This window comes from Ixodes scapularis, unplaced genomic scaffold (assembly GCF_016920785.2).
Source record: "Ixodes scapularis isolate PalLabHiFi unplaced genomic scaffold, ASM1692078v2 PGA_scaffold2__306_contigs__length_199485367, whole genome shotgun sequence".
In the NCBI taxonomy this organism is placed as follows: domain Eukaryota; kingdom Metazoa; phylum Arthropoda; class Arachnida; order Ixodida; family Ixodidae; genus Ixodes; species Ixodes scapularis.
The window spans coordinates 59,303,799-59,329,859 of NW_024609857.1; the positions used below are offsets into that span (position 1 = coordinate 59,303,799).

Genomic DNA, 26,061 nt, shown 5'->3' on the forward strand with positions numbered 1-26,061 from the left:
ATGGGACCCAGCGCAGGCGGAAGCGTGGTTGTGTGTGTTTGTGAGAATGGCGGAAGGCGTGAAAGATGGCGTTTCACCCCTACATCGCTGTGTGGCGCAAACAACCTTAAACTGCAAAATCCAATTTTTTTTTATTTTTTTTTTAGATTGCGCATTGCCAAACGGTCATTTTCCGTTGAAATGTAGCGCTAGTGGTCCGAACCAGATGTGAAAGTTAGAGAACTAAGCGTTATCTCACTTAAAAGCTAAAAGTGATTTTAAAAAAAAAAAAAAAAAATTCATTGGGAAAATGGATTTTGTTTCCGTCCGTTTTCGTTAACTGGAACTTTTCGGCTCCATATATTCGTAAGCTCCATCGGCTGCCTTTGATAGCTATAGTACTCGAGGACGAGAGACGGAAAGATATGTTGTGTTGGAGGAGGGTACTTATGGTAGTAAGATAGACAACGCTTTCCTGTGAAAAAAAATATTGACAGATTGCAAACACAGTTTTCTGGTTCTTCCCGAACTAGGGCCAGTGGCATCACAAACGGGGGGGGGGGGGGGGGGGGGGGGGGGGGGGGGGGGAGAGAGAGGGGGAGAGAGGCGGGGTAACGTGGCGGGCTGCTGCCGCCCCGGGTGCCGCTGACTAGGGCCAAGGAGTTCTGTTTTAAGCTGAACCTCTTGAAGCTTAAAAATGTCATCGGTACTTTTTCAAAACAGCTTCCTCAGCCCTTTGGGGCTTCCAACTTCCTTGAATTGGTCTCCCGTTTCAGGCCCCTTCATTGTTCTTTCACGCTATTGGTTTTCTCTCGACATTGAAGACATGTATTTTAATTTAGGCCCGCAAATTTTCCTGAAATCAGTTTCCAATGATTCGTGAACATGGAACTTGTGAATCTCATAATTCCTACGGCATCTCGGTGCCAGGTTTCGTAGACTTACTTGCCTTTTATCTGCAGTCCACTCTCGTTGAACACAAAGGAATGTGTTTCAGACAGAAGAAAGGTGTATGCATGCATGAAATCTTGTTTATCAAATATTCTCAACGAAGTTTATCTTTCGTTCGTTAACAGTGCTATCAAGGAGCGACTTGACAACACCTCAGTGGGGATAGTAACACGTCTTCAGATTTGTTGACGATTGCGTTGTCATCCGCCCGAAATCGGATTCGTTCGAGGGAGTCGTTGAGGCTTTCACGTCCAGCTCGTCCGGACTCACTTTTACCAGAGAGGATCCTCCACATCAGGGTTTGCAGTACTTAGAGCTCCGCCTCCATCTATGTTCTTCGGGCTTATGCGGGGCTCTTCAGCAGATCAAAACCACGTGCTACCATTCCCAAGTAATCATTCAAATTCAGGTAAACACGGCATCATCACAACCCTCCTTTCGTCAGTCTCTTCGAAGTCATGCCCTCACTTATCGGAGAAAAGCCCCCATGTTCAGCACCTTAGGCCGGGGTCACACTGCTTATATATCACGCAAACGACAGTCTGTATGCAGATTCGAACGCAAATCACCACGAAATCTGTGCTTTGAATGCCGCATGGTAACGAGTCCCAAGGAGAAACTTGGCGCGCGGCATTCGAACCACGGATATTGCGGTGATTAATGTCTGCCGGCTGTCTTGTGTATGGTGTGTAAGCAGTGTGACTCCGGCTTCGGGCTGGTAAATTCAATGTATCGAGTGGATCTCTTGAGGAATACCTTGCACAGGTTCATTTTTAACGTTAATCGACCATGTTCTGCAACCCAAAACAAGAGGCTGGGTCGATTTACAGTTATTCCTTGCGTGCAAAATTCATCCCACCGGTTAAGGGATCTCGCCTCCTGGTTCAACACAAACGTTGTTTTTCTCCTGTAGAACCGGAGGAGTGCAATGTTAAGGCGCGTTCACACTGGCAAGTCACACGACAGATGCCAGTCGCGAATGCGATAAGTTTGGAGCAGTCGCTCCCAGACTGAATTTGCGACTTGTCGCCGAGTCGCAATCAGCGGCACCTCGGAAGTGACGTGAGTGCGCCCCGCGTTTGTTTACATTCGGCACGTCGAACTTCTGTGAGAGCAGAGGTGGGAGAAGCAACCAACAAATCCGTTCAACGCCTCGGTTTGCGGTATACGGCCGTGGGAACAGAGCCCCGGTTGTCTATGCTGCGGCTCTGGTCAGCGATATTTAAGAGTACCCACTGCTTTATGAACGCAGCACCCCGATTTGAACGAGCGCCCGAAAAAACATCTCGGCCTGGCAGCAAATCCGTGCTACATCTTGACAGGTATGTACTGTCAAGCTGAACCAATCACGTACAGGAAAGACACAGTGACTTGCGCTTTCACGCTTTTTGATTGGAACCACCAACTCGTAGCGTCGGCCGCGCCTGGACTAGAAGTGATCCGATGTATAACAACTTCGTTTGATACAAAGAAAATATTCTGCTCCTTTGGGTTGCGGAAAACAGTATATTGGGCAGACTGGGTGGTGCGTAATTGCCACAGACTAAAGAGTTTATGATTTGCAAGTGTCACGGTGTTCTGCTGAATCCAATAGACCGATCTCACTAAGCGTTCGGCGCATGTTTGACGCCGCCATAACTTTAGTTCACAAAAGGCAGACGGCCGCGCATGCGAGGGCTCGTGCATGTCGTCTCGTGCTCTACACGCGCAGAGCTCCAGCGCGGTTGCCGCGCGTGCAGAAAGACTAAAGTTTCCCGATGCATTGCGACAGCGGTGACGTAGTCAAACTGGCTGGTAAGATCGGTCTGATATAAAGATAAAAGGTGTGCGCGTCAGAGGAGGAGGGAGAAGGAATGCCTATGCTGTCGGAGTGCAGTGCATGCTATGAGCTCATGTCGCCAATCAAATATCGCCGACTGTGCAACGTCACGGCTTTCATCGCCTTTCGTTGAGCACATCCTTCGAGGAAACCGTGACAGTGCGCTTTTAGCCTGTGTGTATGTATTTGCGTGTCTTTCAGCCTTCGACTGCGCTCCGACTCAAGCATAGGTAGGCCGTCTGCAATCTTGGGCCAATCCAGGCGGCGCTACAGTCGACGCGCGGGTATAAAAAAAGCAAAACATAAAGATAAAAGGTGTGCGCGTCAGAGGAGGAGGGGCAAGAAGTCGCTACCTTTTTTATTCCGGGGCATTAAGTCCATCCACCCACTGTCGTTCATGCCCGCACATTGAATGACCGTGTTCCATGTTTCGTAGGAGGGTACATTAACAGATTTGGCAGGGCTATCACTGAATCATCCGTCATGAACACAGTTGACATTAATCTGTCTGCGCCCTCACTTGTTCTTTCCAAAGATGAGATTGCCTGATTGCCTCCGTAACGGTTCGTTTCAGCTAATGTCCAGTGCCAGCCGACGCTACGAACTCATGGCACCAATGAAGCAATGTCAAAAACACGCCTCTCTGTCTTTTCTGTTTACGATTCATCGGTGGTGGAACACGTACAGAAACATCACAAACACCATGATGCCTTTGACGCTGACTGATTGGTCACTCCAGCGTAGTTCATAATCACTCCCCCTCACACTGGTAGTGCAGTCTCTTCTTTCAAATCATACTTTATATTTCTTTTTTATTTCCCCTCACAATTTTACCCCCCCCCTTTTTTTTTCCGGTTTCTTTTCTTCTTTTTGTGTCAAGCCAATAAATGGTCGAGATGTCTTGTCCTCTTGTCCTGTCCTCGTCCTTCGTGTTGCTTTCCTTTTATCCCTGTCACTTACCAACCCGCTCCAGATCCTTGAGTCTAGAGCTGAAATAACGCGTTCCTTTTGAATCTCAGTAACGAGAAACGTACCTATGACTTTTCGACCAAATAACAATATTTAATTTTTTTATTTTTTTCAATAACTTGTACTGTGCATGTCTGGGTGAATTACGGGGGTCACGCATGCGATGCTTTAGTTTCGTTGGTGTCGTGTAGTCAAGATATAGGCGGGGAGGAGGGGTGAAAAACAAGCGTTGTCAACAACAGTCTGTATAAAACAAAACAAAAATACCATAGGGCAATTCAGAGCACACGAACCGCTTCTCTACATGCGGGTCTGATTGCTGAAAGATCGAAGAGGAATAGGGCTACGCCCATATCGAAGCATTTAATCGACGTACGGCCTACCAAGTGCGGGCTCTCAAAATCGCTACGGATTGTTCCTGCGGGCCGAAAGGGACGGACAGAGCACGAGTGCGGTCGAACAGATGCGTGGAACCCGGCGACTCGACGACTCTATCTGCTCAAATGGCCCAAAGAACCGAATGCAACGCTCCTCTGGCTCCTCACTCACCCGCCCCGAAGATGCCCATAAGAGGAGGAGAGCACCCCACCAATACTTTTCTCAGCCCTCACGAGAGAGCGCCAGTGTCGCGACCGACCGAACCGGACGTGAGGTAACTCCTTCTCGCGCATGCGCCGTCTACCGCATCCGGCCTGCCATTCTTGGTGATGGAGCGAGTGGGATGAGCCGCTGCAAGCAGCGTCGCCGCCGCCGCCGGGTTGCTCCGCGTCCAGTGTCAATTTTAGCGGCGCCGCTCCCGCCGTCGGAACGTCGGAACCGTTTGAGCGAGATGGGATCAGCATGAACGCCGGCGAGCAAAGCATCGTGGCCGACTGGCTCCGCACGTTGGGACTGCCGCAGTACGCCGAAAGCTTCGTGGACAACGGCTACGATGACCTGGAGATATGCAAGCAGATCGGAGAACCCGATCTCGATGCGATCGGCGTCAGCGACCCCAGGCACCGGGAGCGGGTGTTGCAAGCGGTGCGAGTGCTGCTCGAGCAGGGAGGCACCGCCGTCTATTTCACCCTCGAAGAGGCTGCCCGGCATTCGAGGGCCGCCGCCGCCGAGTACGGCTTCGCCGGCGGCGCGGCCGACTGCTGGGCGACGGACAAGGCGGCCGCCCGGCCGGACTCGCTCCGCTACTTCACCGACGAGTACGAAGAGGGCAAGGCCGAGCTGGTGCGCTTCCCCAAGATGCAGCTCAAGATTATGGTGCGGGACAAGATGGTTCGCGATGGGATACGGCTCAGCATGCAGCCCTACAGCAATCCGGTGAGTCACTGGCAAGCGACTGCGCGTGTCTTTTCTGTAAACTGAACCCCCGTCTTTCCTGACACCTAAAGGCGCTCTTGTGTGTTCGACAGTCGTGGCGCGGCAGGAGTGTAACGTTGTGATGCCGACTTCTAGTTTCTCCCCGTTCAGTGGAATTGAGCTCCGCATGGTCACTGAACGAAGCCGCAGGAGTCGTTAGGTGACGACGCACGCTTCGCCGTTCTTTTGTTCCCCCGCTGCCTCCTTTCAGCGTTTCAAGGACGAGCTTCTCGAAAGGCAGTGACCAGCGAAGCCAAAGCGATTTGCGTTCCTTTGCCGCGCTCGTTACGTGTGCTGACCCGCGGACGCGCCTGAGATCGTGCCACCGTGCTGTTCTTACGCACGCGCGCGTGCATGCGTCCGAACGTGTTCTGTAATTGAGCGGCGGTCGGCCTTCTCGGTTGTTTGTAACGTTTGGGGAGAGATGTTTTCTTTCTCTCGCTCGCGTTGCGCATTACCACCGAGTTCCTCTGCTCACTGAGCGGGTTCTCGTTGCCGGCTCGCAGGTGAAACCGTTTTTCAGCGTGAGTGGCAAAGCAGAAGCGCGGCGGCGTTGCGCGTGTTTACGGTGCGGTTCTTTGACCTCTCGTTCTTCCGAGCGACTCCTTTGGCAAGCGGCCACCTGCGTCGGCGAAGCACGCTCGTTTCGACGATTACCGTTCGCGAGGATCTTTTTCTTTTTTGCTTCACTCGTGTTCCTGGCACGGACGTTGAAACGCAAAAGTATGTCGCCCGATAAAATGTTTGAACTCTCTTCCCATCGTCACTGACATGGATGAGAACGACAGGGCATCTGTTTCGGAGTCTTCTGCAGCGGCGCTCGTCCTGCGTTGTGTGTTCCTTCTCTTAGTCTTCGTTGTTACGCGCTGTTACACCTGCACCATGTTAGACTTGCACCAACTAGCCCAGCTCTCTGCTTTGCTACTAAAGCCACTGGACCCTGAGAAGGTAGCGCCAAGCTCCTCCTCTACCTCTCCATTCTTGGTGAGACGATCACGATTTCCGGTGACAGGTTAAAGATGTTTCTTGAATACCGACATTTTGTCATCCACACACGGCAAAACAAGCGCACACCTTCGCAGTGCCACCGCATGCGGCGTCTGCCTGCCGGCACTGAAAAGTTATTTTCCTATCTTGAATTACACAAGACAAACAACACCCTTGTGAGAGATCTGTAGAGGCAGGCATGATTGGTACGTTGATTGCATGCACAGTGCCACAGACGCTTAGATTGGCGAGGAACGCATCAATACGATGATGCTCCATGGCGATCTTGGGGCGACTGCAGGTTCATAACGACCCTTCCGAAGATTTGAATGGACCGAAATTGCGATTGCCATGGCAACTGATACCAATTCGCCAATCACCTTACGACGTTTGGTCGTCTGCATGCTAGTACCCAAGCATGCAATAGTGCCTAGGGTGCCTCGATGCCCTTCTGTTTAGGGTTATGCCATCCTTTGCAGTATCCGCGATGCCGAAAGCACGCTCGCACGGGGAAATTAAAGACATCGTCGAAAACAAAATATCGCCGTAGCAAAGTCAGCGTCACTAGCGCATGCAGCGAGACGCACTTTCACGCGTTTCAGAACCAAAAATAAAAATAAGTGTTCGGAACAGCATCGCCAGATGTCACCACCCTCAGCAAAGCGTACATGAAGGCACCCTACCAGTGGCTACCATCAAGCTTTGGTTGAGCGTAGACCCTCCAGGCCCCCGAGACGCCGGAGTGTCTCGAAGGTATACGGAGATCGCGCTGGAGGCGAGCAAACTGAAGGACCTTCATGTCGTTTTCAACACTGGACGCGGATGGAGAAGCTGCTGAAAATGTGTTATCTGGGCATGAAATGTCGATTTCTCGTTTTCCTGTGAGATTGCGCTCTCGAGGAACTCGGATGTTTGTCCGGCACTGTCGCCGAACGAAGGTTGCGCACTCCCGCGGATAAGTTAGAGCTCACGTCAAAGTGTTATTTTTTGCGTCGTGTAACGTTTGAATGCGGGGTGCTTAAAGCGGGCCAAAAGACTTGGCTTCAAATATCTACGCAGGACTAATGGGATCTGTCGAACTGCTAAAATGGAGAAAGTAAAGCGAATGGAGAAGAAGCGGAAATATATGCCGATGAAAGAACACATGGAAAGGCCACCTTATTCATTGTATGTGCGGTGTACCTTCATGGCTGGAGCGTCAGAAAGGGGGAACAGGCACAGATATGGGGGGGGGGGGGGGGGGGGGGAGAGAATTGGTCACTATACATGGGGACAACTTTTCTTGTCATTTTTGAGGAGAGGAGGAGAGCGCGCCCACAGCTTTGGCCCGCGCTCAGAATGGGAGAGGTCACGCGCGCCCGCACCTTTGACTGCATTGCCAAATTGCCTTGCATAAAACCTCTCCGAATGTAGCGAAATGATGAATGGTGGCAATGAATGTTGGAAGGACGGTCCCTCACAGGATGTTTTGGGGATAAAAACATGTAATATCGTCAGCCGCAGTTACGCTTAAGTATGGTTAGCAGTTACTGCCAACTATACCTATACACTCTAAAAGAAAAAGGAGAGGGGGTCTATATATTCCTGTATACGAGGGAGCAATGCTGTTTTCCTGTAGGTACCTTTAGAAACGGAGCAACGTTCGTCCCCGCAAACGGGGAGCAAAGTTCCTCCCTCGTCTGCTTAGCAATATGGTGGCTCCGAATCGAGTGAATCGAGCTCAGTAAGTCTTAGCGAGGACGGCATTATAAAGCCTCTTGCGCTGAAGCTTTGTACAAACTGTGGCGCCCTCATTTTGGGTAGTACATGCTCACTTGATTGGGTCTCGTACTACTTATGGCACTTTCGCTGAGATTTTTTCTTTCTATGCATGTTAAAAAACGGAAGTACACCTTTCGACCTCTGAAATCGGCTAGATTCAACGCTGTAAAACAATCGAAAATGCCATGTTCATGCCTCCAGCGCAAGAGTACGCTTCTCTTATCCCAGGGCGGTGACGTCAGAACACCTGGCATTTTGACGCTTTTTTTTATTCTTCTTTTTTCCTTTTTCTTTGGAACACGTGAAACGGCGTCTCTTTGCTCAACTCTTAAGCCTGGTTCACATGCAGCGGTTTTAGCCCTGGAGCGGCGCGATTTCTGCCGTCGCGGCGCTCTGGCCAGCCCTAGAGGTTGAGCGGCACGAGCGCCGCGACGGCAGAAATCGCGCCGCTCTAGGGCCAAAACCGCTGCATGTGAACTAGGCTTTAGCGTCTCAGCTTTGACCTGAGCTTCGACAGCGTTCGAATTTTTGTTGTTTCTTTTGTATTTTCTTCGTGATCTCGCGTTTCGCACCAAAGCAGTCACGCTTCTACATGCGTGACAGTTTGAGACGCTCAAGGTTGTACAACCATTGCCTCGTCTATACTGACAAAGCCTGGCAGATCGCCACGAGAAGCGGCGGCCTAAATTGAAAAGGTAGAGCGGCAGACAACGGATGAGAGGAGCGCCACGTGACGGGCGCCCGGCTGCGGCGAGACGACGAAACACACTTCTCCCGAGCGATGGAATGTCCGGTAATTTGTTAACCTGGCTAGAGTGCTTTCTTACGAACCGCTCACAATATGTAACTCTAAATGACAATAATTTATCCCTGACTGATGTGGTATCGGGCGTACTCCCAAGGTTCGATTTTAGGCCCGCTTCTTTTTCTAATAGTCATTAATGATTTACCGAGTTGTGTTTTTTCCTCCATGCTTCAATACGCGGATGACTGTGTAATTTATAGGGAAGTTCATGATGATGATGATTAACGCCTTTTGCAATCTGATTTAAATAATATTACTGCTTGGTGCAAAAAATGGTGTATGGAACTAAACCCTAACAAATGCAAACCAATGCGGTTTTCCCGGCAAGCTGCGCGCCCTTCAGCATATACACTAACCGACATTCAACTTGAATCTGTAAACTCATACCGTTATCTGTTTGTTACTATACCATCGACTTTAACCTGGAAACCTCATATCGATATTATAGTCGCCGACGATGGCCGCATGTTAGGATATTTACGACGGCACTTCAGAACGGCCCCAGTTAATTTCAAGCTTCTTCCTTATAACACTCTTGTAGGGTCAAAATTAGAATGCGCAGCCTTTATTTGGGATCCTAACCACGCCTTTCTACATAAAGCTCTCGAACTAGTTTAACCTTCAAAATTACGCCGTTCGTTTCATTCTGTCTAATTAAAATCGAACAGCCAGCATATCATCAATGAACTCTAGTTTGTTGTTACCCTCTTTGTCATTGCGTAGAACGTTTTTTCGACTTTGCCTGTTTCATGAAGTGTATCATCATCAGTCGCTGTGAGACCATTTTCTAACTATTATTCTTCCCGTCTGGGCCATCAGAATAAAGTTGGATTAACACGTTGCCAAACGAACGCTTTTTTTTATTCATTTATTTCGCATACATCAAACGATTGGAACGACCTTCCAGCAGATATCGCAACTATATCCTATTATTTTCTTTTTCGCCAATCTTTGTTTACATTTCTATTTGATGAGCCGACATGATTCATTTTATTTTGCTTATTTTGTTCGTAACAGATGTTGCTTTAAGCTTTTGCCAATCGGAGTGTATTTTTTATATTTGAATTTCTCGCCGCATCTTCTTTGTTTTGTCTTTTTTTTTTTTGCTTTACCCTTTTTTTTTACAATGCTTCGGCGCTTGAGGGTATGTACAATAAATGAATAAATAAACACCCTGCAGGCAAACCTGCCTGACTTCGACGCAAAGTTGCGGAGACGGCCATTTAATTCACTGTACATAGCACTGCTAACTCTGCTCTGGAACTTTGCTGTTTCTAACGCCTTCGTTTGACAAAATTGGCGGTAAAAGCGTGAGTGCAACCGAGTCTATCTGCTTGTTTGAACAGGAAGACAATAACTGGCAGCCTTCGGTGCCGTTGTCGCACAATCAACTCAATAAAATTTACTACAAAAAAAAAAAAAAAGTGCGACGCGTTAGGAAATTGATACCAAAAGAAGATGAGGAGGAAGGGAGGAACTTTCCTCCCGTCTGCCTGGAGAAGAAGAAAACAAATATCTCGTCCCTCCCTTCTCGTGTCCGCTTGGGGGCACGCCAGTAGAAGGAAAAAAAAAACGCCCCGTTACTACCTTCTTTCTTCTTTGTTTCTAGTTACACGGGCACTTTTAGTTGCGGTTAAGGGTGCCGGTCACGCTTAAATGCGATTAGGGCTGCTGCTGCTCGTATAACTAAGCCGCCAACATTTTAATAACCGACGTGGCGAGAGGATATGTTTAGGTGTGACCAGTGAGTAGTTTCTGCGTTTTGACGGTGGGTGAACACGAGCCCGGCCGAACACTGGCGCAGCACTCGTGACCATTCCAGGCCTCAATCGATCTCACTGTGATGACGGTAAGGAGGCCTTCTGCTTATCTGGGTGTTGTTGTTCTGACGCCCTATGAGTTACGGAATGTCGACGTAACGGGAATGCCATCTGTGCAGGGGACGCCAAAGAGAGCCAGCTATGATACGGTCCAATGAATGCCTTCTGCGCGCCGCCATCTTTGTTTACTGGGCTGCGGAACGCGCTCTGAGCATGCGCAATAGCTCTCTTCCACAGCATATCAGAGGAGCCCATCCGTCCCCTGCGGACGTGACTTGGGAATTTTTTTTTTTTTTGTCCGGGTGATGAGCGCTGAAGAGGTCTTATCTCTCGATTCGAGAGCTCAAGCCCAGAACGACGCTTTATAGTTTTTGTCTTAATCCACCGCTGTTACTTGCGCTTTGTGGACTACTGCCTCCCATAGTGGCCAGACTGAGTTTAATACGACGAACTTACTTGGTAAGGCTCTGCGAGAGGCAAGCACTACACTCGGGTCCGCGGACCTAACGACTTCTGTAAATACACCCAGTTGCCCGCTCATTGTTCCGTTCACCGAGTGTGCAGACTTTCCAGGACGGTGTGATGTGGCTGGCAACTTTCCGCCGGATGATTTTACCTTCCTCTTGCACGAGTTTTGTTACACATGCAAACTTCTTTTCTTTTTTTCCTTTTTTTCGCGTCTGTTTGGAGGGGTCTTCCTGCGTGAATAGAAAGAAGGCCTGGACGCGGAATGTCTAGTCGCCAGCGTACCCTTGGGAATGTCGCCCCCCGCCCGCTGGGGCCGGGGGAAGTGCACAGGGAAATAGCCTCGGCCGTTTTTCTCTAGGGAGAGGGGAGGGATGGATGACTGCGCACTTTTTTTTTTACTGTCTAGGCGCGTTTTTACCTCTACCTTGTTGCTCCCCCGTGGGGCAGGCCCGGGCGAGGGGGAATCGCCTCATGCCTCTGCTGCTTGCTCCCGCTCTTGGGCGGTCGGTCGGTGTGTTTTTGAGGAGCGCTTTGTGTTGCAGCTTTTTCTCGGTGGGTTGCATGTGCACGTGACTATCGCGAGTAAAGAAGAGAGGGCCCCGCGGAATTCGTTTTGATTCATTCCCCAACCGTGACGTAATTCTCGCCCCCTTTTTATAGCTGGTTTATGCGACTCTCTCTCTTCTTTTGTTGTTCCGCGTGGCAGAGTCACTGGACGGTATCAACTCGAAGTGCTCAACTTCTTTCTTCCGAGTTTATGAATTTAATTCTGCGGCAAACGTATCATCTCGGTATATCTTTCAGGCCAGACGCCGCTTGCCGGCATTTTGGTTTCGTTCTGCATGAACCCTATTCGCCACTCCTGCAAAAAGGACGGCAACTAGCGGAAAAACACGGAACTGGTCGGAACGGGTTCTTTCGCGAGTTCTGTTTACTCTTGTGGCTTCCGTGATTACATGTCGGTGGTTTGCGTGACAGAACAGTTGTCCCGGTAACTCTGTCGTAACTGTAGTATCAGCTTGTTCCCATGTTGCTCTGCACGCAACCTACGTAACCGCGTAAACCGGATATTCCGCGTTTATCAATGTTCCTCGGTACCGTGGAAGGACAGCAGCTGCAGTCCTTTCATCGCTTCCACTAAAAAAGTCAATCCTCTGGAAGCTCGCTTACGCCGAACATCGCCGCAGTTTTGAAACGTGGAGGATAAAAATCGGGGAAAGCCATTTTGAGCTCAATGCTTGCTTGCTTGCTGATGCCCCAGCATTGTGCGATGAGCTGGCACATGGCACGGCACGACCTGGATTAGACCGCCATATTCCCCCATAGTAGCGTCCTCTATAGGTCGCTGGGGTCGCAAACTATAGATGGCCCACGGTTTCTGACGCCTGGGCGGGGCTTGTTGTTGTGTTGACGATTCTTGCTTCCTTATTGGCTGCGGGAGTGATAATGAGATGCTGGGGCCACGCCCTAAGTTTCTTAGGCTGCCAGGGACTATAATATGAATAAGTCATACAATAAGAGTCATACAATCCAACTCTCGAGAAACAAGAAGTATAATTCGTTGTCACACCCTACTCGTATACATCTCCTAAATCTCGCCACAGCGTTTTTTTTTTTATTTTTTATTTTTTATTTTGAAGCACGAGGTGCTTTTAAACGCTACCCCCAATTTTAAAATTGTGTCGCTAAATTTAGCGAAGAAAGTGGCGTCACGTGGCCATCTTGGGGAAATTGACGTAACGTGACCTAAAATACGTCAACTCAGTTTCCTCTCTAAATTTAGCGGGAAAATGCACGTATTTTGACCAAAACATCAATTCAGTTTCCCCGCTAAATTTACCGGGAAATTGACGTTAGGGAACCTATACACGAATTTAGTTACCTTACCCTCTACATTTAGCGGGAAAATTTACGTCTGGCGTCCTACACGCCAATTTAGTTTCTCCGCTAAATTTAGCGGGGGAAATCGACGTAACGTGACCTATACAACAATTCAGTTTCCCCGCGAAATTTAGCGGGAAAATATACGTCACGTGACACACCAACTCCCTCACTCTAAAAAAAGTCTATGCGTCTACTTTCACGCACAATCCTTGGAGAGCCAATCAACGCAACTTGTGGAGTCAGCTCAGCGAATGACAATGCCGAAACATGTTTAGACCGAAAAACGCAGTCTGAGTTGTGACATTAAGCAATGCAAAACGTCACGCTTGCATTGCTTAATGTCACAACTCAGACTGCGTTTTTTGGTCTAAACATACGTTTCGGCATTGTCATTCGCTAAGCTGCCTCCGTAAGTTGCGGTGATTGGCTCTCCAAGTGTTGTGCGGGAAAGTAGACGCACGGGCCTTTTCTTAGAGTGCTCATCAATTCCCCATGTTGCATTTCATGCAATATAGAACTTCGAAGGTAAAGATCGCTGCATGTGTTTTTAAGATGATGGCATTGCATAATACGACTCTTACTTTTTTATCCCCAAAACCTCTCGCGCGTGCTCGTCTTTCACACACCGATTGCCAGCATTTGCGATTTCGTTGCATTCGGAGAAGTACTGACACGTGTCCTTTACCGGCTCTGGTGACATCACCGTCGTCATCATCTCTCCATTTTCTCTTAATTTTTCTTCACGGAAAATTTCCCTAGTAAATGAATTCTCAGTTGCGCTGATGCGCTGGTATGGATGTCTCGAGCCGCTAAGATATATGTATCGTTCCCTGTTTTCGGGGTTTTTATTTCTTCAAATTCCTGTGCGTGTGTGTGTTGTGTTTTGTGTGTGCCTGTGTGTGTGTATGTTTTTTTGTTTCCCCTCATAGACTTCGTGGTTTTAGGTGCCGGAGAAAATATTAACGTTTTCGAGGTTTATGTTGAAGAAAACAGGATACGGGCATTAGATTCCCCAGCGTCCAGTGAGGTCGTACAGCGGGTAAACGTAAAGTAAAGCTGCATGTAAAGATTTCTTTTCAGTTGAACCTTGGAATGTTTCCTGATGCAGTAAGAGCTTCGATTCTGGGTCTTCCGACGAAACCAGCTCGGGAAAAAGGGGGGGGGGGGGGGGGGGAGGAGAGAGTTATTTTGCGGAGTTTATCATTAAATACCGAAAACACGGAACCCTACTTATATCTTACGTTTCCTAAGAGAAACGGGGCTGTTCATTCGATCTGGTTTGCCATTTCCGGAATGCGAAACGCGTTTCGCGTGCGCTCTTTGCCGTGTGTGCGTGTGCGTGTGTGTGTCTGTGTGTGTACGTATGCATGCATCTGTGTGTGTGTGAACGAGAGAATGCGTTCTCCGCGCTCTCTTCCTCTCTCTCTGCAGTTGGAAACGGCACGTCGACTCGAAACTGTCATCGAATTCGCGTCGCGGTATACGTCGAGATAGGCTCCCAATATCTAAAAATGCCGACGAGGAGAAATTGACCGCTCCAGGCTATGACTCGATTACTCCAATGCAGCGCGCTTTTGAGGGAATGCCATTTGAGAGACAATGCCATTTTAATGGGAGGATACGGTATTTCGAGCATTCTATCTCTCTCAGCGCAAAATGTTAGGTAATATATATATACTGGGTGTTCTTTTTTTTTTTTTTTAGCTTTAACACATAAAAAATAAAGAAGGCTGTGAAAGTCGCATTAATGCGGTCAGTGCAGGTAAGTTGGACGGCTAGAGGGATATCATACAGGGGGTTAATTGTCGCGATAAGTAGAATTAACTAAATGTGTTACTTAGTTTTTATTTATGGTTAGATAGGTCATGTTGCAATTTTAGTATTGACGCCATCTACTAACCGAGGCTAAACCAATTTAACCAGTTTTCGAAGTGCCCACGTGCGCTGAGATACTCCTCAATGAATTTTCGTTTTTCTTTTTATTCTTTTGTTTGCTTCCGAAAATTCATAGTAATAAAAATTTAAAAAAAACGCCGGAGATTTTTTTTTTTTTTTTTTTTCAATTTTGCGTGGAGTTACGAAGTCGTTTTTTGGTCTCGGCGGCTTTCAATCGTCACATCCAACAAGGACGCGCTGCCGAGATAGTGACGACGCGACTGAAAATACTACGTCACCCTTCTGAGCGTCACTGGCCTCACTGTGGGCGCAAACGCCGGCGCGCTTTCTGTGTCCAGTTTAGAAATCATTCGACAAAAATTACAGGAAGATTCCATGGGGAATCCGTTAGCCTGACTCTTGGGAAACGCCACACACGCGTCCCCTTTTGGGAAACGCTAACGCTGACCCCTTCACTTTTCTCTTTTGGTATTCTCTTTTGCTTCTCCTATTTTTTGCTGCCTCTTTGTGGCCTAGTTGCGGGGTCGGTGGTGGAGCTTCCCAAAGGGGCACGTATGTGGCGTTTCCCAAGGATAATGCTAACGGATTCCTTAAAATCCACCAATGAATCTTCCTGTAATTTGTTTTACCCCTTTTCTGTACTCTGCCTGTCAGAGTACGTCGACGCCCTTGGATACGGTCATCCATATCACTCGTGGAAACCACCACATCCGTACCACTCGTGGGTGGAACCGCATCCGTATTATTCGTGGAGGGAACCGCATCCATCGATTTGACTACACACACAGATCACAGCCCACACACCGCTACTACGGAAACGGAGCGAAAGAACAAGCGACGACGGCAGAGTGGCGACTAAACAGGCCCCCCCTCCCCCGTTCTATTGCGCCGCGGCGGAACACCTCCCAGATAACAAAGCCGTAGTACTTAATTTGATGTCGTCATCAGCAATGGCCAACGCTGGGCACAGGTTGGACACGGCGATTGCGTCAACGTTCGGCTGAAACTTGACTCGAAGACGAGCGCTGACGCAGCACTCGTTTCCAGTCTGTGTCCAGCGTCGGCATTCTCTGATGACGCCATCTCATTTGGCACTGCGGCTTTGTAATCTATAAGGTGTTGCGCGGCGCCGCCTCCTCTCTGGCTCCGCGCCAGAGAGGAGGAGGCGTGACTTAGACGAAAACGAAAGGGCTCGTTTTGACGAAAACCCGGTGGTGTCTGTCAGTTCGTCAACGACAGGGAGAGAGGGAGAGGTTAACGCGTGCTGACGTCAGCGCTTCGGACCAATGGGAGCGTCGCACGCGTCACCCTCTCCCCCTCTTTCTCCCTCTCTCCCCGACACTGATGAACGAAAGATACCGCCGGGTTTTCGTCAAAACGAGCGTTCTAATGCTAGCGCATTAAAGACGTTGCTCCAAAAGTTCCTGTCGCTTTTTCAATACGGAAAGTATACGGCGTGCAAGTCCGTCTGGTCTTAGCGCTCGGAGGGCTTTTGTTTATTCGCTAATTGCGCCCACGTGATTTTATTTTTACCCCCGACATTAACCAAGAACAATGAAGGCCCCCGAACTCCACTTCATGGAACGTAATCACACCAAGATGACGCGAACTCAATAATTGGACCCGAGGCCGATGCCGAGCGTCCTCCGACCCGTTGATTTGACACGAGGCAGACCCGAGCACTGGCGTAGCACTCGTACATCCAATCTCTGTCTTTGCTCGATTTCACTCCGATGACGTGAACATTCTAGTGCGCATGGCTTTGATTATTCTAGGTGGTGTTCTCTCGGCTACTTTGTCTACTCGCGGTCCCTGTACGCTCTTTTTTGTTGCCCATCGATCGGCGTACCCTAATTCCTCGCGTTGCGATGCGCCGAAGAGGCATATTGGAGCACTCGGTCGGTCTCGTCGGCTCCGTGGCAAAGCGGTCTACGGATCTCCCCAGTTGGTCGCGGGCAGCGCAAAAGAGAGCGAGAGAGAGAGAGAGAGAGAGAGAGAGAGAGAGAGAGAGAGAGAGAGAGGGGGGGGGGGGGGGCGCGTCAGAGCGCCGAACTCTGGTTGGAACGATTAGCGGGTAGACCTAAAGCTAGAACCGCCTCTTTCTTTGAATGCCAGATCGAAACGCCGGATGCCGGCGTTCTAACGCGCTCGACGAGAGCGGTGGAGACAAAGGCAGCTAGCTTTCCGTCTACGCACTAATCATTCCAACCGGAACTCGGCGTTCTGACGTCCTTCTCGTCTTCCCCTCTCCTTCAGTTTCTCGGCGCATCGCGCAGAATGACGCGGAATTTTACTTGATCTTCGTATCGTTCTTTGATCTTTGTACTCTGAAGTTTCGGGATTCACATTTCGCGTTGTTCGTGGTCTGCTCGTCGTGCGATTTAATTAGCCCCGTTGAATACGCTTCTTGCCGAGCACGGGTGCACTGCGGAGAAGCTACGGCCGCGAAAAAGCGGCGGCGTTGTGCCAGAAAGGTGGTCAGACCAATACGTCATCGAGCACGCGCCTCAGAAGTAAAACACAAAGAAAAGCGCAGCAACGCAGATGCTTCGTCATGGAAGCCGTCGTGAAGCCGGCGGGGTTCGCCGCGCCTGCGCAGTGGGGGAGCATGATGTCACCGCCGGAGCGCCGTGTGCGATAGGAAAACAGCGCTGCTTGTAGAAATACTTTCGCATTCCTAAACTTAAGCAGTCTTAAGTGTCTCTGCCGAATTTTTTTGTTCTCAAGCTTTCTGACAGGTTTGTTTAGTGGCTACTGTGATGACCTCTACAAGACCGTAGTGAGACGCGCTATGGAATATTTTCAGGTGTATGTGGTAATGAGGGAAATTATGCTAGTTTAAAAATTTTGGGCACCGTATATATCTGGAATCGTATCGGTCAATTGTGATCTTATTTGGAGATAACATCGAAGTTTGGCGGCTTTCTTTACATTTTGGCTATTCTCTCCAGCCGTTTAGCGGTTTGTCGTGCGACCATCTGGAAACTCTGACGAGCTCTAGAACAACTTTTTTCGGCAAAATCCATTTTCATTTCCTTTCATCGCTACCGTGACAGCTATGGAGGAAAAGATCAGCCAAGTGGAAACTTCTGAGAGTGCCGCTGTGCCTTCTATAGAAAAAGAAAACCTGAGTACAAGAAGAAATATTGCGATGTCTGGACATACAGACTTACCATGACTAATAATATTTCGTGAAGTGCCTTGCACGAAATGGGAGTTACTGTGTGTCGTGTTCTCTGTGTTCTAGATCGAGAACTCTCGCTTGTGTTACACCTTTTTTGGCCTGACTATTACAAAAAGCGCTATTGCCATGTTCTGATGGCGTGCATAACATCTAACGTGAAGATAGGGTTTCATTCGTCAGTTTAAATCTCCCGGTAACAGTTCCCCTTGTCAAATTTGCCTTGTCCGCAGTTTTGGCCCGATGAGCTCATTCTTGCGAAACGTACTCGAGGCGTGAAAGCTATAAAATAGATATAATATCGTTAAAAAAGAAAAGAAAAAGCTTTACGGATATTTAGTAATATTTGGGCGAGGGGGAGAAATTTTGGCAGAAATAGGGAAATTTTAGGTGTTCGCTAGGGAAATTCTGACTTTCCGTGTTCGCACTCCTGCGCAGAGTGCACCTTGCGATACCGTGTATGCATTTTGCCACAGCGCAGTATCCTGTTATGGGGTAAAACACTTCTCCGTGATGGAGTGGTGCGTGACCGCACGTCGGGTACTGAAAAACGTGTACGTCTTGATGAGATAGCATATATTTAATCAAAAATGCACCTACATATATCCTAATTCTTCTCTTAAAGGGGGAAATTATACTCGGTGACAACTTTTCTTGGCAGTGCAGTGGAGAGGAGCAGAGCCCGCGCACAGCTTAATTCAGCGCTCAAAATGGGAGAGGGAACACGTGCCTGTACCCTCCACTGCATTGCCAAGAAACGTTGTCGCCGAGTGTAATCATGCTTCGCGAGGACCCGGACAGCGGTTCTTGAGGTGAAAACGAGTGCAGTGTAGCCGGAACTAGCGAACGCACAAAGATGACGACCGCACTTTTGGAGCTGTTTGACTGACTCCATTGGAAAGTTTATCGTGGAAACATTGTAGCGCATCACGCTGTCTTCCCTGCCAGCGGGCGGCAGGGCGGAAGTCGGCGTCGAGGCTCGAGCGAACGATTCGCTGCTTCGAAGGCGGAAAAAAAAGTAAATCCTCCTTCCGCCCGGGAACCCGGGATCATACGGCGTGCACGGGATGGTGGGCGATGAGCGGCGCCAATCGTTTTCCCAATTAGGCCTAATGCGCTTCTGAGCCTTCCCCAATCGGACGGCTCGTTTCTCCTTGGCCGCTTGTTAGCAGACGACTGCTGCGCACCCGTCGTCGTCCGCGTCGTCTGCTTCTTGTCGGCGGCACGCCGAGCTCGCCTTGGCCGCCACCTTTGGTCACTGTTCCGCTCTTTGCCCGCCTCGGGGACCAAGGGCAAACACGCTGACGCTTGCGTTTTGTCCTCTGTGAGCGATGGCCGCTACGAGCTCTTTTTGTTTGTTGTTGTTTCCTTTTCCCTGTCGTGTGTCGTTCGAAGAAGCAGCTGTCCGGGAGAAAGTCTAGAGAAGGCCGAAGTTGTCGGATGTTTGGCTTGACAGGTTCCGGAAAGTGCTGACAAGTACACGGAGTAGAAGGGGGGAGCAGTCAAGGGCGTGTATTCGGATACTGGCGCCGAAAGTCCGGCGAATCGGGCTGGCCTCGACTGTCCTGAAGTTCGTTTGCTTCGACCTCGGCTTTCCTACATGAGCGATACGCGCCATGTGTCGAGAGATTCGTTCTCTACGATCTTGAAGTATTTCTTCTTTCCCGTCGAAGTGAGCTCGGCTGTTTGCTAATGCCGCGTCAACAGTATGTTATATGCAATCTAAAAAAAATAAATAAAAACCGTTTGAAGAGTGAGGCAGCTAGCTTTGCGTCTTCCCCCACTAAACATTCCAACGAGAGCTCGGTGTTCTTCTGACGTCCCCTCTCGTCTCCTCCTCTCCCCCAGTTTCCACCCGCATAATCTCATCGTGATTATTTTTGTTTTGCCATGCCAAACCTCTTAATCCTTAACGTGCTTTTATATGGTTATGTTTCGTAAGTCGTTCATCATGGATCTTTTAACTGGCTCCTTCGGAGAAACCTTTTTATACTTCGTTTCACTCAAGTGTGAGCGTAGCAGAAGCTAAGAGCGAGCTACGGGCTTTCAGCGCCCCTGCCAAGCACGCGCGCTCGTGCAGTGCAGGCACTGTTCAGAACTTTTAAATCAGCATAAGCTATCAAAGTCACCTGCAATTTGCTCATTAAAAAAAAAAAGAAAAAATAAGTTTATTTTAGGTTGTTAGGGCAACTCCATCGCGTTCCGTGCCGCTAAAAAATCCCTGAAAAAAAACAAAAAAACTCGGGTGACGTTGTGGAATTTTTTGTTTAACCTCTTCTTGCTCGCGCACACTGATACAGTGTTGCCGCTTTGAGTGGGTTTAGACCGCTTGATGTCTGTCCGGCTAAAGGTCGCGTCTGGACAAGAAAGCGGGTGGGAAAGAGTAACATCGGGGAGTCGGACTGGGTGTTGGTTATTACGTTCAAATCAAATCAAATAGGTTTTATTTGATGTTACATGCTCTCCCTTTTTTTGTGTGTATACGGGATTGGAATGCGCTACCTGAGGCCATCGTAACAATCACTGATCATGCCTTGTTTTTATCAGAACTTACTAAGCATATGATTGTATAATGAAGATATTGCACTGTAAAATAACAGATGTTCTTTCAACCTATTTGTCCCTACATTTGATTTCAATCCTTGAAGTGTTATATTGTGTTTTATGTTACCCCCCCTTATGTAATGCCCCCTGGCGCCCTTAAGGTATAATAAATGAAATGAAATGAAAATAAAGGCACACGACAGCAGGGCCCTGGGACTAAAAGCTGCTCAACAGCGACTTGAGGACAGTCCCAGCCCCCATGCAGTTCGTAGCAGCATTACGAAAAATCTGTATATAAAAAATATAGAAGCGATAAAAAAACCACGCCAGCGCAGCCAACCTATATATACAAACAAACACAAAAAAACTGCATAAAGTTTGATTCCCATGTCGCAAATATCTCGTATTTACTTCGGTTATCTACACTACAAATGTTTTTTTTTTTTTTCGAAATGCATCAACATTTCCGTGTTTTTGATTTCATGGGATCACACGCGGTCAATTTCCGTTTAGACTAGACGCGTATATTAATGGCATACGAGGTAGCTTTACGTTTCGAGCTCGTGAATGTCGGATAATCCAATCACCAAGGTTTTCGCGCGGTTTCGCTCGCCTACAACCTAATCGTTAAAAAAAAAAAAAAAAAAAAAAAATTGTATCTTTTGACAGTGTCAATTTTTTTTGCCTTACTGTACATTGTACAAGCACAGGCGTAATATAGGGTTATAGAATAGGGGGCCGTTGCTTTTGGGACGTTGTACTGCGTCTGCGCCGAACTTCTGCGCATCCTCTATGCGACGCCCCATGCAAGTCGCTCGGAATCAAGACCCAAAAGCTTCGGGGGCCCCCCATATTCTAGAACTCTCTATTGCTTCGAACGATGAATTCACTTCAAATGCGCCCGTGTATTACAGGCCCGTCCAAAATGTTGAGCTCGTTCTTTTAGCCGTTATTTCGCTCGCCGACCAGACTCGAGATTCTGCAAGGCAGAAGATCCTCCTCACCATGGGGGAGGAGGAAACGGGCAATGGTGGACAGGGTCATTTACAGGGTAGAAGGGGGGGGGGGGAGAGGGAGAGGGGAGAGGAGAGGAGGAAACGAGGGAAAAGTGGGAAGCGCGAACTGGTCGTCGGTCTTTAAGACGAAGCGGAGCGTACTACTTGTACACTAACGATTTTTTTTCTTAAGAGTAAGGTTTCCTAGCAAAAGATTTGACGTTCTTTGCGGTTTGTTCACTTGGTGAGACGATCACCCCTATGAAGAGCGCACCCCGCTTCAAATGAATCGTAGTTCACATCAATGCCCTTACTTAGATGTACGCTTCTTGCGTTTTATAAATGCAGTGTATCGCTCGCCAAAAACAGGTTCTTTGTGTCTTTTTACGTATGTTTTGCCTTTTCTGGGCAATCCGGGTGTTACAGTGTCGTAAACGGCGTTGGTTTTTGTCAACCCCTTGTTTTCAAAAGGTGCGCCTAGTTTCACACCGTCTCACACGCGAATTTATATTTTACGATTCGCTGCGCGCTCTCTTAGTCGCCTGCGCCGAGTTGGACTCGTAAGGACGTCAGGGTTGAATTGAATTCGTGGTCCCCCCAGTTTGGTGCCCGTCAAAAGCTTCGAAAGCGGTTTGGGCAGGGCGTACTACTGCGCTCCGTTTCCCCCCACGAATGACCGAATGCCGTGTGAGTGTCACGTGACCTTTGAGAGTGGCCCAGCGAGGCTCGAGACGCGTTGTTACGTGATGCATTTACAACGCTGGATTGGCCGGGATGTGGTTTGTGACTAGCGTATCCTGCGGTATATCGTAAGGTGAAACGAAGTGTAGTTTCCGCGTGCCTTTTCTCTTTTTCGAGTACGATTTTTGAATATTTTGAAACCTAAAAGGAATCGAGTAGCGCATTAAACCTTCTCACCCTCATAAAAAAAAAAATGTTTTTTTTTTTTTTTAGGAAAATATGGTAGACAGGGCAGCTGTGTCGCTGCGTTGAACTTGTTCCCTCCGTTTAGGAACGTGGCCCGGCTAAGCAAGCGTGTCTCGATCCCCCCAGGTGTCGGTTGAGGATCGCACTTGGACGACGATGCGGCCATTAAGCGCCGCCGGTAATTGTTCCTTCCCACCGGTCTCTTCTTCGATGACTGCCTCGCCCCTCCTCGACTCTCATTCGTGCCTCCGTCGTCTTTGCCCCACACTCCGTTCACATCTCAAAGCTGACGGTGCGGTGGAACCTACGCTCCCGCCGGACCAATGAACCGCCTCCCTGCCGTCAGCTGACCCCCGCTCTCTGCGCGTGGGCAGGAGCGGGATCACGCGGCGAAAGACGAGGACTGGCCCAAAAAGCGCGTCGCTTCCTCCGCACTGCCAGCTTCGGAGTGAGCCGGAGTCTAGTTTGTTTCGAGTCCGGCTCTTCCCGGTGAGGCCGTTTTCACGGGCTCGCACCTAATTGGAATGGATGACCGATGGGGCTTTTCCCGGCGCCCGAGTGCCGAATCTGTCCCCGGTCCTGGGCGTCATTAGGAACGGCCGAGGGAAGAAGCGTCTTAGTCGACGACGGCCCAGGAGGCGTTCATTCAATATTTAGGAGGTGCCGAGTCGGGGAGGACGCCGTATGGAACCGGGATTCTTCTTGGTGCCGTCTTCACGTACACAATATATTAAGGAGGAGAGTCTGTTGTGCATCTGATCGTTCTACCACTTCGCGCCTTATACTACGATAGCAGTTCTTTTGTTTGTTTTTTGTACGTTCGGCGGGCGGAGTTACCTGCGTGCTTGCCAGCGGTATACGGTAAATTAATTTATGGGTGCCCCCGCGGGGTCACCCTTAGATAGACCATTCCACTAATCGCCTTCCGCGTGTTGTCATCTTTGTTTACTGGGCTGTGCAAAAGCGTTCTGAGCGTGCGTAGAGGAACTCGCTTCTGCGGAATATCAGACGTCGTGCTCGCGGCCCCGTGACTCGGTCAACGAACTTGAGTAAACTTAGAGCGGTAAACCAGCGGTCAAAAATGGCAGCCCCCCGGTTTCCGCCATCTTGCCTGTTTGCCACATTAGTGATCACGTGACGTTAAGATGGCTGCGCCCAGAGGTGGGCCAGATCAGATTGGCCAGATCGCGGTCAGCAGATGGGCACTCTGGGGCTGCGTTCGAATCTTACTCGAATGGCGCCGAGTTATTTCGGCGGATCAAGTCACGTGACAAGACAGATGTAGCAACGCTGGACGCGGGTAGGTTTTCGAACGCAACGGGTACGAGAACTTCACCCAGGAGTGAGATAGAAGCTGCGTTCGATTTACTTGCACCTCCTGCACCGGTGCAGAAAACTGTGGGGCGGTGTACTTCATGTCGTATCTCAATACCAGGGATGGGCAAAATACATGCAGATATGTATCTAAATACGAATACAAAATACTTCGTCAAAATGTATTTAATTACAAATTTAATTACATTTCCAAAAAAGCATTTAAATACAAGATACAAATACAACCAAATGTATTTGGACTCCTCCAAATACTTTTCCAAAAACATTCCTCAATATTTGCGTCAGCGACTTCAGGGCACCTGTAACGGGTTTCTGGGTATCTCATTTTAATTTTGCATCGCACACTCGGGAGTTAGTGTGCGAGGCTCTAGTAACGTAATAGAAATATAATCACAAAAAAAAATGTTATTAGCTTGGACGTAATAGGTGAAAAAAAAGTACAGAGCTTCAATCAGCTTTTTTTTTGTCAATTACATTTTGGTATAGACCAACAAAGAACCGAGACGACCAAGACGCGCAGCACTAGCTAGAGAATATTTTATTGTTGCAACTCGCACCAGTTACGAAAATCTGGACATGCCGCGCATTTAGAATGTTCCAGGCAAAAATATTGATGGAAATCAAGCTGTAAAGCATCAGAAGTTGTCACAGGCACTTAATTATTTAGGCAGTCTGCCTGTGAACGTCGATTTCGTCACTATTTTTGCTTTGGACTAGCACCGTAATCACAAAGTTACTGAACGCTTGTGCTTGATTGAGAGACACTGCATTCAGTGCAGAACGTAGTTTTCTTCCTGCTCTGGACAGTGACAATAAATTTGAGGGATGTATTTTCGCCCACAAAATTGTATTTAATTACAATTGTATTTGAAATACCCACATTTTAGTATTTAAATACACACGTCAAATACATTACCTAATTTGTAATTAAATACAAATGCAAAATACACAAAGTATTTGAAATACGTATTTTAAATACTTGTATTTGAAATACTGCCCATCCCTGCTCAATACATATACCGGAGGTAGACTGTATACTCTTTTCTACATTCGGTACTTTCAGCCTTGGTAACGCGTTGTATATTGCGTTTATATTATATATATAATAAATTGTACAAGACTGCGCTCTTAAACCGTATATTAATGTCGGATAAACGCGCAGGAACACCCGTGACCGCGCCGCTCAGCAAGAAACATTTTTTTTTTCACGCCGGTAACAGATAATTTTTTACGTAGTTGCGCCATGGCCTTCCTTCTCCGACATTGTGACGTAACCACTGGGAGTGCTACGGCCTTATTTCTAGGAGGTGTTGCTTGGCTCCCCTCGCAGCTTAGGACAAGGGAGCGCCAGGTGGATTATCTTCCCTGCGGAAAACCGAGGTTGTACGTGTGGCTTAATGCGTGGAAATATATCGTGCATGCTCTCGCTAAAAAGTAATATGTCATCTTCATGCTGCGTCGGAGGACATGTACGATTCGTAACTTGCGTCTCAGATTTGTTCTCATAAATCTGGTGCAGTCGGTCCGGCTGTACGTGATGCGATGATTCAGCACCTGCCTGTATACCGTTTTCGGGGAATGGAGAAGGAAGCCTACGTTCCAGTACGTAGTGCGTAGCGCACAAAGTCTTTTAGCACCAGCGGGCCGCGACGTGCGCATCGTCATTAGTCAGACTATTCCGGGTTGTACGTCATCTACGCTTTATCGGACCAGCGATCCCACAATTGGAGTAAAAGCCCCGGCTAGTAGCTCCAGTAAGAACCTCTATTAGCCTGTTTGTTTGGTCGGTGTTCCCTTTTTATTACAATGTTGTCTACTGCATACCCGTTTGTTTCTGTCTTGATCCGGGTTGTCCGCGCACGTATACGACACTAAATGAAGACAACTTTGGATATTTAGCCTAAAAGCTTCCTTGATATCTGGCTTTATGCTCGTGTGTGTGTGTGTGTGTGTGTAGGGGGTAGTGTCTGTGGTAGTGGTCTATTTTAAGCCATCGAGCTTGATCACGGTAAACGGAGCGTGTTGTGTTTGGTCATCAGTGGATGTTGCCGGGGACATGCTACTTCGTCGCGGACGACTGGTTGCTTAATGGACCTCGCTGCCACTCGTGCGCGGCGGTGGCGTCGTCGGACACCCCGTGTGTCCATACACTGCCCGCTCGTAGAGGTACGGCCTTCGGGACTGATGCCCCAGGCAGTTCACACACGGCTGTAGCGAAGCCATTTGGCCGAGGTGGCAGGTGGCGCCGTGACGCGGCGACGAAGCGCGACAGCGCTTGACACCGCCAAATGTCATCTGCTCGGCGTTTTTTTTTTTTTTTTTTGTATTTATAGTGTTTTGCCGTTAATGCACCATTTATTTGTTTTGTCATCGGCATGTCTACTGCC

The 26,061-nt window shown here is 48.7% G+C and overlaps 1 protein-coding gene across 2 annotated transcripts in view; it reads left to right on the forward strand.

The window, feature by feature from the left end:
• Positions 1–4,415: 4,415 nt before the first annotated feature.
• Positions 4,416–26,061, forward strand: part of LOC8043697 — a 288,228-nt gene continuing 266,582 nt past the window's right edge. The window contains exon 1 of one of the 2 annotated variants that reach the window (XM_040505222.2): positions 4,416–5,032. In XM_040505222.2, the coding sequence (XP_040361156.1) occupies positions 4,559–5,032 (474 nt within the window). In that variant the 5' untranslated portion in view covers positions 4,416–4,558. The remainder of the gene's footprint in view (positions 5,033–26,061) is intronic. The other variant, XM_029987475.2, reaches the window with a different exon arrangement.